The 18,777-nt window shown below is 44.2% G+C and overlaps 1 protein-coding gene across 1 annotated transcript; it reads left to right on the top strand.

Annotated features, from left to right (window-relative positions):
- Nucleotides 1-3,716: 3,716 nt before the first annotated feature.
- On the top strand, nt 3,717-10,773 carry LOC124005877 (NADH dehydrogenase [ubiquinone] flavoprotein 1, mitochondrial-like). The gene is made up of 11 exons (XM_046315509.1): nt 3,717-3,996; nt 4,247-4,358; nt 4,491-4,573; nt 4,819-4,989; nt 7,378-7,561; nt 8,372-8,561; nt 8,884-9,096; nt 9,174-9,340; nt 9,437-9,518; nt 9,706-9,851; nt 10,417-10,773. The coding sequence occupies exons 1-11, from the start codon at nt 3,986-3,988 to the stop codon at nt 10,510-10,512; spliced, it is 1,455 nt and encodes a 484-aa protein (XP_046171465.1). The 5' UTR covers nt 3,717-3,985; the 3' UTR covers nt 10,513-10,773.
- The last annotated feature ends 8,004 nt before the right edge of the window (nt 10,774-18,777 follow it).

Below are 18,777 nucleotides of genomic sequence, written 5' to 3'. Positions count from 1 at the left end.
GTGTGTGTGTGTGTGTGTGTGTGTGTGTGTGTGTGTGTGTGTGTGTGTGTGTGTGTGTGTGTGTGTGTGTGTGTGTGTGTGTGTGTGTGTGTGTGTGTGTGTGTGTGTGTGTGTGTGTGGGGCACCTACAGTATGGATGGGGATCTCACTCAGGTGACTGGACCTCCTTCTTACAAAGCGCTTAGAGAGACTAAACGATAGAGAAAGAATCATGGAAAACGGGTTTCTGATTTGTCATTGTTGTTTCATGGCTCTCTGTTTTTATTTCAGTTGTCTTTTATTTCTATTTTCCATTATTTCTCTTTTATTTCATGCTGTGGTTATTCTTATTAGCTGTACATAAAAAGGCTTTATTGAGGGAATGTTTTGCACATAGATGTGCTGATGGGGATATGGGGTTCTTTTCTCTCACTATGCAAACTGAAGTCAGGAGATGAGAAATTATGTGTCCAGATGTAAAACAGAAGAGAAAATAAATCCTGTATTTTTGAGCAGAGTGCTGTTAGAGTAATATAACAATCAGATGTTACTGAAGTTCAAACAATGTATGTACAACATCCATCTGGCACTACTAAACCCTATCACTCTTCATCTCACTATACTAGCACTCTCAGCGGGGTAGTAAGAAACCAGAATCATCCGGTTTTCAGTGGAAAAGCAGAGAAGACACAAAGCCTGAAAACCGGTAGCTTCCGGTTCCTTCCGACCCACTCAGGCGTTTGTTTTACGCCTGCTAAGTTAGGTAAGTATAGTAGTAGGTGTGGAATCTGCTGTTTGACTTTGGGTGTACCCTACTACCCTCTAGTGGTTATTGGTGGAGCTAGTCGCCAATGGCAACAAGTCACCAGGTTTCCTTTTGAAGACATTATCTAACAGTAACAGTCATATTTTAATAAGGCTTATTATTTTGCTGTCTGTTGTAAGTAGATTTTCATGCCCTTTTATGAGCCACCGATGATACCAAAGATTTCAGTTTATTTCTTCCTAATCAATCAGTTTGATCAAGCACAGGAGCACCAGAGCTATAGATTGAGATGGGCACGCACTGGTTGAATCATTGTTGGTTCCACGTCATTTCAATGAAATGACATTAAACCAACGTGGAATAGACATTGAATTGATGTCTGTTACCAGTGGGATGACTCTAAGGGTATCCTGGGATTTTAGAGCCACGGTTTGGTTAAAAGACCTGTCTTCATTTGCCCGGTTCTCTGCTGCAGACTGCTAGAAGGGTTGGAGACTGCTTCCATAGGTTCGATTCTCTGTGGAGCTCTAGTGCTCTGTGAAAAATGACTGACCAAAACTAGACTACATCTGCAGGGTCATTGGATGATTGTTAATGAGAGGTGTGTTTGTTGCTTTAGCGTTTACTTTTTGACATCGACAGGGGACAATTCCTTTCCAAAGTTTCCTTCTTTAGAATGTCTTCTGATCATGCACTCCTCGTTTTTTGTTGATTGCAAAAAGAGCGAGAGAAAAGGAGAGACCAAAAGGGAAGGAGGGAGAGACCTTGATCTCTTGATTGCTCGGTATTTATTTATTTATTGTTATTTATTGTGGCTTTCCAGTTGAAACTGTGTGTGTGGCCTGACCCAGGGTATCCACAGTGACCTGACCCAGGGTATCCACAGTGACCTGACCCAGGGTATCCACAGTGACCTGACCCAGGGTATCCACAGTGACCTGACCCAGGGTATCCACAGTGACCTGACCCAGGGTATCCACAGTGACCCGATCCAGGGTATCCACAGTGACCCGACCCAGGGTATCCACAGTGACCCGACCCAGGGTATCCACAGTGACCCGACCCAGGGTATCCACAGTGACCTGACCCTGGGTTTGACACAGTGACCCGCAACACCACTTGGCTCGGTCCCCTTCTGGCACAGTTGAAGTGCTTCGTACCTGCTTCCTTTAGAGTCTTAAGAAAAACTGCATTGTGCTTAACGTGACGGCTAACAAAGACCCATACACCCAGTGCCCTGTTGGGTGAAAGGTCCTCTGTTGGCTATTCTTCCTCCTTTTGCATTTGTTTTGCACAACACATCACACCCTGAAAAGGTACTGCAATAATACTGGCACATTCCATCCTCCGGGGGAGAAAGAAGGGATCAGAAAAGAGAGGGGGAAAAGAGACAGACCGAGCCTTTCTCTCTCTCTTTAGAGCACAAGACAACTGTCACACCACCCGTAGCTGTTTCACACTTTCAGTTAAAGAGATAAGCATCAACTGCACTTAGGGAGAGAACTGTGTTGTTGATTCAACATGTACTGTATGTTATTGTGTTATCTGTCAAAGCTGTGTGTATAAGTCACAGATAGGCCCTTAGGGGGCCTGTCTCTAGGAGGCCAGCGACCATCTTGGGTGGCCCATTGCAGGTGTAAGGCTACTTTTCTTACAGATAATCAACTATTTCTTCAAAGTCTGTCACTCTTTAGGTGATAGTGAGTTATGTTCTTTATTTACAACTAATTATGAGGGCTGTAACTCTAGCCTGAAGCTTATGTAGCTCTAGCAGACTGGACCTGTGTGTGCTATCCATTCCACGCTATGTAGAAGAACTTTCCTTGTTTCTGATTTATTTGCACTAAAATATTGAGAGCTTTTAATTTTTTTGTTTCACCTCCTTATCCATTCCATGACGTCACTCAGTATCGTTTATGATTGTAAGAGAAGATATCTGTTTAATGTTCCTTCAATTCTTGATAATAACATTGGTCTATATTCTTTCTACTGCGTAGTGTAATAATCATGATAAGAGATTGCAATGTAAAGGGGTGAAGCTGCCTTGGACTTTTGGTTTTGTGCTGCAACTATTCTCAGGAAATCTTGAGCAATGCACTAAGTAATTATGCAAAATTGTGGGGGAGATATGCTGTGTATATATGTAGGCTATGTATGTTCATACATGTGTCTGAAGAGGTAGTGACACCTTTCACTCAATAGTATGGTTCCAATATAACCCCTTGTACCACATGACTATGAGGAAGTCAGATAAAAGCTAATTGAGGAATAGTAGATATCCATTTGTATGGTAAAACATGTACAATGTAGTGTACATCAATTGAAACCAGCCAGTCACACATTGTGCTGAAAGTTTTTTTTGTGTTGAGGGGTGTTGCTACCAGCATTTCGAGAGCTTGGGGAGTGAATGAGGGAGAAACATTATGCCAGCTGTGAAGCGTGGTGTTTCTATGGAACTTTATGTCGTTTTATTTTGCTTTGGTGAAGGGATCTGGGGTCTGTTTTGAATAGAGACACCACTATCAGGGATACATTTTTGTCTTTACGTTTTTGGTGGACCTTCTGTCAGAGATATTAATTCATTTTCCCATCATTTGTTTCAGATCATGTAAAGAACAGATAAATAAACAAAGATCTATCCCTGTCTGTTTGTTATTTATTTGTTTGACACTAGTGCATGGTTCCATATCCATAGATGGTAGCCTAGGTAGGCCTAATGTATTAGTCTACAGCCTGTTTCCTACTGTATTACATTGTAGAAAATGAGTTGTAACTTCTGTCATTTGGTCTCGTTTATTTAGTGCATTTATTCATCCGATACAAGATCAGAGCCTAATTCAAATTCCCAGTGCAATAGATTTCCCACAGCAAAAAGTACTAAATTATAGTAGATTATTATTCACAACAAAAGTTCATGCACTGAGTAGGCCTAACTTCTCAGCTTCAGTCTTTCACACACTGTACCCAGATTCACTTCTGCCGATGATGCAGGGAGGAATGTCAACCAGCCTCGACACCGGTGGCTTTGGGTTGTCGCAGGCAGACGGAACGTCATAATCCAATTAGCAGCACTAGTTGAGTTCGCTAACCCAATTAGCTAGCCTGGCCAACAACCGACTGCACTGCTAACTAAACTGAACGTTTTGGCATTTTTGAGACAGCAGTGAACAAGTCTAGGAGAGAAGCAACAACCCAAAGAGGGAAACCTTTCAGGTTCTCAACAACGTCATTGGTCATCTAATGGCAGGAAGGTGAATGGAGATTAGTTAGCTAGAACATTCTTAGCAGCTAAATTAGCTCAACTAGGCTAATTTATTTGGACTAGCAAGTGCGCTTTTAAAAATTTGTTTGGCCAAATGTACATATAATAAGATGCCATATGCTGATATCTTACATGCAACTTTATTCAAGTATAGATTGTTAAATGAGCACTAGGGCAATAACTCTGTAGCTGGCTAACTGGACTAGCTAGTTTGCTCCAAACAAAGTTCTCTGTTCCAGGATGCTGACGCTACGTCGGATGCTAGCGAGCACAGGTGCGCACTCGGCCTCGGCGCAGCAGTGCGTCTCGCCTCATCTGGCCCAGCGCTACAGCACCGCAGCAAAGCAACAGGTAGCCTTCTATCAGCTAGTGTAGTTTAAAACCATTTCTGTTTTCGAGACTAGGCTACAGCTGCCTAGGTCTCCATCTAGCCTATTATCGTTACATAAATGGTTATGTTAGTGTGTTTATCTGGGTTGCTAGGAGAATCCAAAGAAGACTACATTTGGGCCCTTGAGTGATCAAGACCGAATTTTCACAAACTTGTATGGCCGTCATGACTGGAGGTAGTAACATCCCAAACTTAACATCACTCTGCACAGACACACACTGGATACCATCAAATCTATGCACATACAGTACTCTTCTCTTCTTCACCATCCATAAAGTGTCCTTGTCTCCTTGTCCCCTTCCCTCAACCTACCTGAGATTACATGATATGTGAAAACAATACATACATCAGGTACATAGGACTTATTAGGTGATAGTGGTCTATTTCAAACGGGATCTATATTTCCCATTGTGTCCCCAGTCTGAAGGGTGCTCTGCGTCGGGGTGACTGGTATAAGACTAAAGAGATCCTTCTGAAGGGGACAGACTGGATCCTGAATGAGGTCAAGGTGTCTGGTCTGAGAGGGAGAGGAGGAGCTGGCTTCCCCACCGGCATGAAGTGGGGCTTCATGAACAAACCCAGTGACGGCAGGTGAGAGAGAGAGAGAGAGAGAGAGAGAGAGAGAGAGAGAGAGAGAGAGGGTAGAGTGGAATACAGAGGGAGGGAGGACAAGTCAGGAGCAGGGCAGGCAGCAACAGACAGAGAGAAGAGAGAGAGAGAGAGAGGGAGAGGAGGAGCTGGCTTCCCCACCGGAATGAAGTGGAGCTTCATGAACAAACCCAGCGACGGCAGGCAAGAGAGAGAGAGAGAGTGTGTGTGTGTGTGTGTGTGTGTGTGTGTGTCTGTGTGTCTGTGTGTCTGTGTGTCTGTGTGTCTGTGTGTCTGTGTGTCTGTGTGAGTGAGTGAGTGAGTGAGTGAGTGAGTGAGTGAGTGTAGGTGCGCGTAACAGTGGCGGTTGGTACCATTTTTGTATGAGCATGGCCTTTTTTCTATTACAGCATATTGGATGACTGTCATTCATATTCCATTCACCCAGCTCAATGTAACATCTGTTTTCTATTACAGCATATTGGATGACTGTCATTCATATTCCATTCACCCAGCTCAATGTAACATCTGTTTTCTATTACAGCATATTGGATGACTGTCATTCATATTCCATTCACCCAGCTCAATGTAACATCTGTTTTCTATTACAGCATATTGGATGACTGTCATTCATATTCCATTCACCCAGCTCAATGTAACATCTGTTTTCTATTACAGCATATTGGATGACTGTCATTCATATTCCATTCACCCAGCTCAATGTAACATCTGTTTTCTATTACAGCATATTGGATGACTGTCATTCATATTCCATTCACCCAGCTCAATGTAACATCTGTTTTCTATTACAGCATATTGGATGACTGTCATTCATATTCCATTCACCAGCTCAATGTAACATCTGTTTTCTATTACAGCATATTGGATGACTGTCATTCATATTCCATTCACCCAGCTCAATGTAACATCTGTTTTCTATTACAGCATATTGGATGACTGTCATTCATATTCCATTCACCCAGCTCAATGTAACATCTGTTTTCTATTACAGCATATTGGATGACTGTCATTCATATTCCATTCACCCATCTCAATGTAACATCGATAGGTTTAGGCTACTACTTTTTTTATTTTTATAATATGTTTATTATTTTCCAATAAAAAATCAAATAAAAAAGACAGCAATACTAACAATGACATTCATTGTACTGTTTAATGGGATGGCCAATTTAGAGGACAAAACAAAACTTAACTCACACATACACAAAATAAAACAAAATCCTATTAGGTGGTACATGTATAAGAAGACAGCATATAGTCATTACAAGCAGTGTAGTTAAGACAAGAATAAATGTTGAGTGGAGTACAGCACAGAGTAGCAGCAGATCGTCAACCCAGTTATGAAGCGGGACTAGACCATTTATCCAGTATCGGCTGCCATATTGTGTAAAACATTGGACTTCTATTGGAGGTATTGTATCGAATCTTTTCCACATGTATTACATTCCCTAAATCCCGCAACCACATTTCAAAGGTAGGTACAATCTCCAATTTCCAAAATTGCAATATGAGTCTTTTGGCTAATAGAGTACAAAGAGAGACAGCTTTCCCTTCCTGGTTATTCCCATCAACTGTACCAAACAGAGCGATCAATGGGTCTGGGGCTAGAGCTCTATCAAAGGCTCTAGATAAGTAATCAAAAATGAGAGCCCAGTAAACATGTAACTTAGGACATGTCCAGAATAAGTGGGTCAACGTCCCCTCATCCTGCTTGCACCTCTCACAGGTGTTTGAGTAGGTGGCTCAAAAGTGAGAAAAAACTATATATATAGCTATCTCTCTCTCTTGCCTCTCATTCACTTTTGAATAAATTAATTTGTTCAAAACTGTTCAACTATTGTCTTTCTCTTTGAGTCAACTACTCACAACATATTATGCACTGCAGTGCTAGCTAGCTGTAGTTTATGCTTTCAGTACTAGATTAATTATTTGATCCTTTGATTGGATGGACAACATGTCAGTTCATGCTGCAAGAGCTCTTATAGGTTGGAGGATATCCTCCGGAAGTTGACATAATTACTGTGTAAGTCTATGGAAGGGGGTGAGAACCACAATCCTCCTAGGTTTTGTATTGAAGTCAATGTGCCCAGAGGATGACGGAAACTAGCTGTCCTCCAGGTATGTCTTTGGCTCTACTTTACAGAGTGCTGTTGAGGCTACAGTAGACCTTCATTGCAAAACATTGTGTTTTAATCAATTATTTGGTGAGGTGAATATATTTAGTATAGTTGTATCTAAAAAGGACAACTTTTTAAATGTTTAACTATTTACATTTTTCTGAAATTCACTGAGGACGATGGTCCTCTCCTTCCTCCCCCGAGGAGCCTCCACTGGTGTGTAACATACAGTATCTGTGTCTGTGTATCTCAGACCTAAGTACCTGGTAGTGAATGCAGATGAAGGAGAGCCAGGGACGTGTAAGGACAGAGAGATCATGCGTCACGACCCTCACAAGCTGGTAGAGGGCTGCCTGGTGGCTGGGAGGGCCATGGGAGCCCACGCCGCTTACATCTACATCAGAGGAGAGTTCTACAACGAGTCCTCCAATACACAGGTCAGAGTTCTACAACGAGTCCTCCAATACACAGGTCAGAGTTCTACAACGAGTCCTCCAATACACAGGTCAGAGTTCTACAACGAGTCCTCCAATACACAGGTCAGAGTTCTACAACGAGTCCTCCAATACACAGGTCAGTTCTACAACGAGTCCTCCAATACACAGGTCAGAGTTCTACAACGAGTCCTCCAATACATAGGTCAGAGTTCTACAACGAGTCCTCCAATACACAGGTCAGTTCTACAACGAGTCCTCCAATACACAGGTCAGTTCTACAACAAGTCCTCCAATACACAGGTCAGAGTTCTACAACGAGTCCTCCAATACACAGGTCAGAGTTCTACAACGAGTCCTCCAATACACAGGTCAGAGTTCTACAACGAGTCCTCCAATACACAGGTCAGAGTTCTACAACGAGTCCTCCAATACACAGGTCAGAGCTCTACAACGAGTCCTCCAATACACAGGTCAGAGCTCTACAACGAGTCCTCCAATAGACAGGTCAGAGTTCTACAACGAGTCCTCCAATACACAGGTCAGAGTTCTACAACGAGTCCTCCAATACACAGGTCAGAGTTCTACAACGAGTCCTCCAATACACAGGTCAGAGTTCTACAACGAGTCCTCAATACACAGGTCAGAGTTCTACAACGAGTCCTCCAATACACAGGTCAGAGCTCTACAACGAGTCCTCCAATACACAGATCAGACTACCTGCTTAGGCTGGCTGGAGTCCTGTCCTCTCCTGTCTCCTCAACAAACGAGTACACACACACACACACACTTACAGTATGTCCTGACCACCAGGTGGCGATAAACGAGGCGTATGCAGCAGGGTTGATAGGCAAGAACGCGTGTGGCTCTGGGTACGACTTTGATTTGTTTGTGATGCGGGGGGCAGGAGCCTACATCTGTGGGGAGGAGACGGCCCTCATCGAGTCCCTGGAGGGCAAGCAGGGGAAACCCAGACTCAAACCACCCTTCCCCGCTGACATAGGTGAGGAAATTACCTACCACCTTTGGATGTACCTAAATCTCACCAAAAAATAAACTATCAAAATAATGATAATATGGTCTACCAAAGCCCTAACGGAAAAACCATATGATTTCACATGTGGAAAATGTGTAGTTTCATGTTATCACGTTGCTTTACATGTTGTCATGTTATCACATTAACTTGGTTCATGTGATTTTTTCCGTAAGGGAAGTGTACATTGCATTTCTGACAGTTCAGTTGTTTTCTGTAGACTATACTGTGAAAATAAATGCTCTTCTTAATAACTTTCCCTCAATGTACCACCTTGTCTTTGGGTCTCCAGGGGTGTTCGGATGCCCAACAACGGTTGCTAATGTGGAGACGGTTGCCGTGGCGCCTGCTATCTGTCGTCGAGGTGGAGCGTGGTTTGCAAGCTTCGGGAGAGAGAGGAATGCTGGGACAAAGCTGTTCAACATCTCTGGTCACGTAAACACTCCGTGCACAGTAGAGGAAGAGATGTCCATTCCTCTCAGAGAACTCATAGACAGACACGCAGGTGTGTATTAGTGTGTATAGTATTGGTGCTGCTGATATTTGTGCACCTGACCCTCCTCTCGTCTCTGATTGGTGCAGGAGGTGTGAGGGGCGGCTGGGACAACCTACTGGGAGTGATCCCTGGAGGCTCCTCCACACCCATTATCCCTCGCTCTGTGTGTGATGATGTCATGATGGATTTTGATGACCTCGTCCGCGCAGAGTCCGCTCTGGGCACCGCCGCCGTCATCGTCATGGACAAATCTGTAAGAACGCACTCACACACTCTATTTACTTTATATTGATGAACATTATATTTAAGACACATCAAACTAAACAAATAGTTGCATTTATTCCTCCAGACTGATGTAATCAGAGCCATTGCCCGCCTAGTTGAGTTCTATAAACATGAGAGCTGTGGCCAGTGCACCCCCTGCAGGGAAGGTAAGGAACTACACAGTCTTTATAATTGAATGTCCACAGGTTTTGCTCCTACATAGCTTATTGCTCAAACATAAAACCCCATCCCACTTCTGATAATCTGATATCTGAGTGCCACAAAAATGACTGGGTGGATAAGTTGATCTCATCTCTCTCTCCCTATTTCGTTCTATCCCCCCGCCCCCACCAGGAGTGGACTGGATGGATAAGATGATGTGGCGGTTTGTGCGTGGCGACGCGGCCAACTCTGAGATTGATATGATCTGGGAGCTGAGTAAACAGATCGAGGGCCATACCATCTGTGCCCTGGGGGATGGAGCTGCATGGCCTGTACAGGTGAGTACTGGGGGACGGAGCTGCATGGCCTGTACAGGTGAGACTACTGGGGGACGGAGCTGCATGGCCTGTACAGGTGAGTACTGGGGTCGGAGGTTAGATAGGTGAGACTACTGGTGGACGGGGCTGCATGGCCTGTACAGGTGAGACTACTGGGGGACGGGGCTGCATGGTCTGTGACTACTTGGGTCAGAGGTTAGTTAGGAACAGGTGAGACTACTGGGGTCAGAGGTTAGTTAGGAACAGGTGAGACTACTTGGGTCAGAGGTTAGTTAGGAACAGGTGAGACTACTGGGGTCAGAGGTTAGTTAGGAACAGGTGAGACTACTAGGGTCAGGTTAGTTAGGAACAGGTGAGACTACTAGGGTCAGGTTAGTTAGGAACAGGTGAGACTACTCGGGTCAGGTTAGTTAGGAACAGGTGAGACTACTTGGGTCAGAGGTTAGACAGGTACAGGTGAGACTACTGGGGTCAAAGGTTAGCTAGGTGAGACTATTGGAGTTGGAAAAACTGTTGAAGTAACACCCTGACCTCCTCTCACTCCACCCTTCTTTTCCTTGTTTAGGGTCTGGTTCGCCACTTCCGTCCGGTCATGGAGAGCCGCATCTCGGAGTACCACAAGAAGAACCCTGCCAGGGAGGCTGACATTGAGATGATCTGAGACAAATATCAGACTGAGACTAAACTCCCTGCTCCTAACATGCCGATCTTATCACTCCTCACTTCAAATCATTTCCATTGCTCAATGGCTGCTTCCGTTTTATTGGGTATTTACTGTATGTTAATGAACCTAGCACCTATTCAATACCGACCCACTTTGTTTGTTTTCATGCATGGTTGTTATTGTGTTCATGTATGTACTTCAGATGACCACTGAATATACAAGGAAAGTGCATACACTAATAAAGTTCAATCAATCTGGTCTTGATTTTGTTGTTTTCTGTAGCCTACTCTATACTTTTATCATCTACAAACATCAAGAGAAGATGAGAGGTGAGTCATTTTACATCATGTTTAATGACAGGTTGTGAGAGGAACATTTGGGTGAATGCCTGTAGCTACCCAATGTGGACATGTGAGTTAATGCATGTACAGGTGTGTAAACAGTACCTGTAATTGGGCTGTATTTGTGGTGACATTAGTGCAGTCCAAAATCACACAAAAATTATCAATGGAAATCAAATGTATCAACCCATGGAGGTCTGGATTTGGAGTCACACTAGAGAGCATTTGGATGATCCAGAAGAAGATTGGGAGAATGTCATATGGTCAGATGAAACCAAAATACAACTTTTTGGTAAAAACTCAACTCGTGTTTGGAGGACAAAGAATGCTGAGTTGTATCCAAAGAACACCATACCTACTGTGAAGCATGGGGGTGGAAACATCATGCTTTGGGGCTGTTTTTCTGCAAAGGTACCAGGACGACTGCTCCATATAAAGGAAAGAATGAATGGGGCCATGTATCGTGAGATTTTGAGTGAATGAAAACCTCCTTCCATCAGCAAGGGCATTGAAGATGAAAAGTGGCTGGGTCTTTCAGCATGACAATGATCCCAAACACACCGCCCGGGCAACGAAGGAGTGGCTTCGTAAGAAGCATTTCAAGGTCCTGGAGTGGCCTAGCCAGTCTCCAGATCTCAACCCCATAGAAAATCTTTGGAGGGAGATGAAAGTCTGTGTTGCCCAGCAATAGCCCCAAAACATCACTGCTCTAGAGGAGATCTGCATGGAGGAATGGGCCAAAATACCAGCAACAGTGTGTGAAACTTTGTGAAGTCTTACAGAAAACATTTGACCTCTGTTATTGCCAACAAAGGGTATAACAAAGTATTGAGATAACAAAAGTTTATTGACCAAATACTTATTTTCCACCATAATTTTCAAATAAATTCATAAAAAATCCTACAATGTGATTTTCTGGATTTTTTTTCTAATTTTGTCTGTCATAGTTGAAGTGTACCTATGATGAAAATTACAGGCCTCATCTTTTTAAGTGGGAGAACTTGCACAATTGGTGGCTGACTAAATACTTTTTTGCCCCACTGTATGTGTTATGCAACATAGCTGACTTGAAACATTGTTAACAGTTTCAGGGCCATGGGCCTTTCTCATGATGGAAAAATACAGAATAACATGAAGACAGGAACTGTGCAATGAGTTGGGGGGGGACATTCAGAACGTAGTGTTGCGAGAACAGTCTTTTGTTAGATAACAGGAGCCAAGTGCTAGATAACGGTATCGAGCATGAGCGCATAGATATTCTTCACAGCAACAGTTACATCTATCAACTGGAGCGCCCGGGGGCCGGGACCAGCTCTGCACCAACAATCAACGATAGGCTGGGTGAGTCTAAACCACGCCCAGTCTCTACTCTGACAGGCCGGCTCGGAAGCAGGAACTATTTCTGTCAAGAGTATATTATGATATCTTTGTCAAGAACAAGTCAGTTCTCGGTTTGCCCTGCGAGGTGAACGAAAATTGCATCTACCACTTATTGCTCATATTTATCCTGATACCAGATTCGAATTGACCCATGGCCTTAAACACCCCCAACTGTGAATGTTTTTTTAAAACTTTCCCTTGTTCCATTACATCACAAAGTCTTTGGCTATATTCCACAGAGGACACCTGTTAAATTCCCATGTATTGGTCCACTGAGACCAGTGTCTATATAAAGAAGGGGACTGAGCCTAGTAGACTACATTAGTTCTGAAGAGACATTGTTTCAGAATGAGGGGTGTTGGAGCTCTACTGGTGTTGCTGTACTGTCTGTCTCAGGCACATCAGTGTTAGACCTTCCAGAATCACCTTTATTCAAATACATTTGCATGTACAGGAATTTGACTGTGTGAAATGGTGCTGCCACAATAAACAGAATATATAGACAATAAACAGAATATACAGTGTGAAGAAAATGTTATGTGAAGAGAGAGCCCTGAAAATGTTATGTGAAGAGAGAGCCCTGAAAATGTTATGTGAAGAGAGAGCCCTGAAAATGTTATGTGAAGAGAGAGCCCTGAAAATGTTATGTGAAGAGAGAGCCCTGAAAATGTTATGTGAAGAGAGAGCCCTGAAAATGTTATGTGAAGAGAGCCCTGAAAATGTTATGTGAAGAGAGAGCCCTGAAAATGTTATGTGAAGAGAGAGCCCTGAAAATGTTATGTGAAGAGAGAGCCCTGAAAATGTTCATATTGTCTCGTGTCATAAATGATACTTGGTTCCTGCCTTTGCTTGGTAAAGGTATGAGGGGGGCAGGGGGGAAATGACCCCCTCCTTAGGACCATCTGTCAGAATGCCCAGAATATGGCCTATAGGTTAAGTTAGGAGACGGTGACAGACACATGCAGGAACCAACCCTATGAACCATGCCTATGTAACTTGTCTGTGTAAGCAGTATTTAAGAGATCAAATGGGGCTGGCCCGACGGAGCTGACTTCTGACCGGTACTTTATGCATCTAAGTTTGACTGTGACCTCTCCAGCTTGCTGACAAATACTGATTCATCTAAGTTTGACTGTGACCTCTCCAGCTTGCTGACAATAAATACTGATTCATCTAAGTTTGACTGTGACCTCTCCAGCTTGCTGACAATAAATACTGATTCATCTAAGTTTGACTGTGACCTCTCCAGCTTGCTGACAATAAATACTGATTCATCTAAGATTGACTGTGACCTCTCCATCTTGCTGACAATAAATACTGATTCATCTAAGTTTGACTGTGATCTCTCCAGCTTGCTGACAATAAATACTGATTCATCTAAGTTTGACTGTGACCTCTCCAGCTTGCTGATAATAAATACTGATTCATCTAAGTTTGACTGTGACCTCTCCAGCTTGCTGACAATAAATACTGATTCATCTAAGTTTGACTGTGACCTCTCCAGCTTGCTGACAATAAATACTGATTCATCTAAGTTTGACTTCAAGTGTCCCTGGTGTTGAATTTCCACGACAACTGACAATAAACAGAATATACAGACAGAATATAGACGATAAAAATAATATACAGACAAACAGAATACACAGACAAACAGAATATACAGTACTCCCTCCGCCAGTCTGGTTCCTCCCAAGGTTTCTCCCTACATGGAGAGGTTTTATTGCTGTAACAAACATGTTCTTGCTCGTGATTCTTGCCCAGGTTGTTTCTCAACATTATGATGGCAATATGTATTTTTAAACAGCATTATACACAGTATAACATTACACTGATGAATTGATTACCTTAATGTTTATTGATGGGGGTTTTCAACTCAAGCAGCTGCAGAACTGCCCACCATTGGAACCAGAGGTAGAGCTAGTGAGGGAGAGGTGGAGGAGCTGAAGAAAGAGAATTCAGGTAGCAAACATACAGTATGTCTGACTATGAACAAGGGATTGGTTTTCATTGGTTGAAATAAGGGTGAAGTGATGTTTTATTCCCCATGCTCTGCCATGGGAACCAGGATGACAGCCAGAGAGAGAGGTGGAGCTAGAGAGAAAAGGCAGCTGTAGTGGTGAATAATATTTAACAATCTACATTTAATAATAAAAAAGACAATAAAACCTTTTTGCATAGTGTTGAGAGTTGACCTTAAACAGTTACAAGTTACCACAGAGATCATACATCCATATTGTTTTTTGTTGGGCCATTTGCAATGCGGCCAGAGGTGAGAGCACACAAGTTAGGTCTGGGCCTACACAGGTAAAACAGATGTTCAGAGAAGTCTCATCTGTCACCTTGTCTTGCTAAAACAGTACCTGCTATTTCTTATAGCAATGGGAGCATAGAATACCTTTCTCAACAATGCTCACAAATGAATGATAATGTTTCTCCCCGGTGTTCAGAGACCAAAGGTGTCTTTCTTTGCTAGTTTAAGTAACATTGTGGGACCATTCAATACTGGCACCACCCTGGTCCACACAAATGTCATCACCAACATCAGCCAAACCTACAGCCCAGTTACAGGTACTGCTTACACCAACATACACTGAACAAAAATACAAACGCAACATGTAAAGGGTTGGTCCCATGTTTCATGAGCTGAAATAAAAGATCCCCGAATGCACAAAAAGCTTATTTCTCTCAAATGTTGTGCACAAATTTGTTTACATTCCTGTTTAGTGAACATTTCTCCTTTGCCAAGATAATCTATCCACCTGACAGGTGTGGAATATCAAGATGATTCAACAGAATTATCATTACACAGGTGCACCTTGTGCTGGGGGCAACAAAAGGCCACTCTAAAATATGCAGTTTTGTCACACAACACAATGCCACAGATGTCTCAAGTTCTGAAGGAGTGTGCAATTGGCATGCTGACTGCAGGAATGTCCACCAGAGCTGTTGCCAGATAATTACATTTTCGTTTCTCTACCATAAGCTGCCTCCAAAGTCGTTTTGGAGAATTTGACAGTACGTCCAACCAGCCTCACAACCACGTGTAACTACACCAGCCCAAGACCTCCACATCCGGCTTCTTCACCTGTGGGATGGTCTGAGATGAGCCACCCGGACAGCTGATGAAACTGTGGGTTTGCACAACCAAAGAATTTCTGCACAAACTGCCAGAAACCATCTCAGGGAAGCTCATCTGCGTGCTCGTTGTCCCTACCAGGGTCTTGACCTGACTGCAGTTCTGCATCGTAACTGACTACAGTGGGGAAATACTCACCTTTGATGGCCACTGGTACGCTGGAGAAGTGTGCTCTTCACGGATAAATCCCAGTTTCAACCGAATGGCGTCGTGTGGGCAAGCAGTTTGCTTATGTCAACGTTGTGAACAGAGTGCCCCATGGTGGCGGTGGGGTGATGGTATGGGCAGGCATAAGCTATGGACAACAAACACAATTGCAATTTGAATCCACAGCGATAGTGAGGAGATCCTGAGGCCCGTTGTCGTGCCATCCATCTGCTGCCATTACCTCATGTTTCAGCATGTTAATGCACAGTCCCATATCGGAAGGATTTGTGCACAATTCCTGGCAGCTGAAAATGTCCCAGTTCTTCCATGGCCTTCATACTCACCAGAGATGTCACCCATTGAGCATGTTTGGGATGCTCTGGATTGACAGTGTGTTCCCGTTCCCATTAATATCCAGCAACTTCGCACAGCCATTGAAGAGGAGTGGGACAACATTCCAAAATCAACAGCCTGATCAACTCTATGCAAAGGAGATGTGTCGCGCTGCATGAGGTAAATGTCACCCCAGATACCAACTGCTTTTCTGATCCATACCCCCCCTTTTGGTTTTTAGGTATCTGTGACCTAACGATGCATATCTGTATTCCCAGTGATGTGAAATCATACATTATGGCCTAATGAATTTATTTCAATTGACTGATTCTTATATGAACTGTAACAGTAGAACCTTTTAAATTGTTGTGTTTATATTTTTGCTCAGTGTACATGTATGAAGACCCATGTCCACAGGGGCTCATCTATCACTGAGTCCAACATCACTGGCTGCTCCAGTGTCTGTCTGGTGGCTTTGAGAGACTGACTCCAGTGTCGATGAAAGTGGCTTCCTGCTTTCCTGAGGGAAACACTACTACAGCTGTAGTAGTTGGGCATCTCCGGCGCGGCCCTCGCTTGGATTGCGTCCTACCTGACAGGTCGCTCCTACCAGGTGGCGTGGCGAGAATCTGTCTCCTCACCACGCGCTCTCACCACTGGTGTCCCCCAGGGCTCTGTTCTAGGCCCTCTCCTATTCTCGCTATACACCAAGTCACTTGGCTCCGTCATAACCTCACATGGTCTCTTCTATCATTGCTATGCAGACGACACACAATTAATCTTCTCCTTTCCCCCTTCTGATGACCAGGTGGCGAATCGCATCTCTGCATGTCTGGCAGACATATCAGTGTGGATGACGGATCACCACCTCAAGCTGAACCTCGGCAAGACGGAGCTGCTCTTCCTCCCGGGGAAGGACTGCCCGTTCCATGATCTCGCCATCACGGTTGACAACTCCATTGTGTCCTCCTCCCAGAGCGCTAAGAACCTTGGCGTGATCCTGGACAACACCCTGTCGTTCTCAACTAACATCAAGGCGGTGGCCGGTTCCTGTAGGTTCATGCTCTACAACATCCGCAGAGTACGACCCTGCCTCACACAGGAAGCGGCGCAGGTCCTAATCCAGGCACTTGTCATCTCCCGTCTGGATTACTGCAACTCGCTGTTGGCTGGGCTCCCTGCCTGTGCCATTAACCCCCTACAACTCATCCAGAACGCCACAGCCCGTCTGGTGTTCAACCTTCCCAAGTTCTCTCACGTCACCCCGCTCCTCCGCTCTCTCCACTGGCTTCCAGTTGAAGCTCGCATCCGCTACAAGACCATGGTGCTTGCCTACGGAGCTGTGAGGGGAACGGCACCTCAGTACCTCCAGGCTATGATCAGGCCCTACACCCAAACAAGGGCACTGCGTTCATCCACCTCTGGCCTGCTCGCCTCCCTACCACTGAGGAAGTACAGTTTCCGCTCAGCCCAGTCAAAACTGTTCGCTGCTCTGGCCCCCCAATGGTGGAACAAACTCCCTCACGACACCAGGACAGCGGAGTCAATCACCACCTTCCGGAGACACCTGAAACCCCACCTCTTTACATTTACATTTAAGTCATTTAGCAGACGCTCTTATCCAGAGCGACTTACAAATTGGTGCATTCACCTTTAAGGAATACCTAGGATAGGATAAAGTAATCCTTCTCACCCCCCCCCCTTAAAAGATTTAGTTGCACTATTGTAAAGTGGCTGTTCCACTGCATGTCATAAGGTGAATGCACCAATTTGTAAGTCGCTCTGGATAAGAGCGTCTGCTAAATGACTTAAATGTAAATGTAAATGATATCTAGCCCTGAGGTACACTGAAATCCTTCTGCATAAAACATTAAAAACTATGTGGAATGTGTAGAAAACAGGATTTTATTCAGTTGTGAGAAGAGCACAGTTTGTGTCTGAATTCACAGACAGTCAAATACAACTGGGCATACAGACAACTGGGCATACAGACAATGGGCATACAGACAAAGCAGTAAAGAATTACAATACGTCAGCAATAGGCAGCCAAACAATTCAGAAAAAAAGATAGAGGGGGAGGAAGAAAAGAGAAACATGGACAGAGACTCGTGGGTGCAGGTGTCCCATCTAGCATAGTGTGTCCTTACAGCAGGCTTCTTCTACACTCAGAGAGGAGACGGAGTTAGAGGTCTCTTCCAGCAGAACTCCCTCTGCACTCAGAGAGGAGACGGAGTTAGAGGTCTCTTCCAGCAGAACTCCCTCTGCACTCAGAGAGGAGACGGAGTTAGAGGTCTCTTCCAGCAGAACTCCCTCTGCACTCAGAGATAAGATGAAGAAATAGAGGGATGAGATGGAGGTAGAGGGTGGTCTCTTCCAGCAGAACTCCCTCTGCACTCAGAGATAAGATGAAGAAATAGAGGGATGAGATGGAGGTAGAGGGTGGTCTCTTCCAGCAGAACTCCCTCTGCACTCAGAGATAAGATGAAGAAATAGAGGGATGAGATGGAGGTAGTCAGGGTGGTCAAATAATACATTTTCCAGCAGAACTCCATGTCTCTGCACTCAGAGATAAGATGAAGAAATAGAGGGATGAGATGGAGGATAGAGGGTGGTCTTCTTCCAGCAGAACTCCTCTGCACTCAGAGATAAGATGAAGAAATAGAGGGATGAGATTCTGCTGTTTGATGCCATCATTCAAATCAACTGGAGGTAGAGGGAACCGGAGAAAAATGGTCTCTTCCAGCAGAACTCCCTCTGCACTCAGAGATAAGATGAAGAAATAGAGGGATGAGATGGAGGTAGAGGGTGGTCTCTTCCAGCAGAACTCCCTCTGCACTCAGAGATAAGATGAAGAAATAGAGGGATGAGATGGAGGTAGAGGGTGGTCTCTTCCAGCAGAACTCCCTCTGCACTTCAGAATAAGAT

This window comes from Oncorhynchus gorbuscha, linkage group LG19 (assembly GCF_021184085.1).
Source record: "Oncorhynchus gorbuscha isolate QuinsamMale2020 ecotype Even-year linkage group LG19, OgorEven_v1.0, whole genome shotgun sequence".
Lineage (NCBI taxonomy): Eukaryota > Metazoa > Chordata > Actinopteri > Salmoniformes > Salmonidae > Oncorhynchus > Oncorhynchus gorbuscha.
This window is presented reverse-complemented; position numbering and strand designations above follow the sequence as displayed.

Coding starts and splice junctions, on each gene's coding strand:
- LOC124005877 (XM_046315509.1), top strand. Junction 4,990..7,377: donor AACAAACCCAGTGACGGCAG/GTGAGAGAGAGA, acceptor TGTGTATCTCAG/ACCTAAGTACCTGGTAGTGA. Junction 9,519..9,705: donor GTGCACCCCCTGCAGGGAAG/GTAAGGAACTAC, acceptor CGCCCCCACCAG/GAGTGGACTGGATGGATAAG.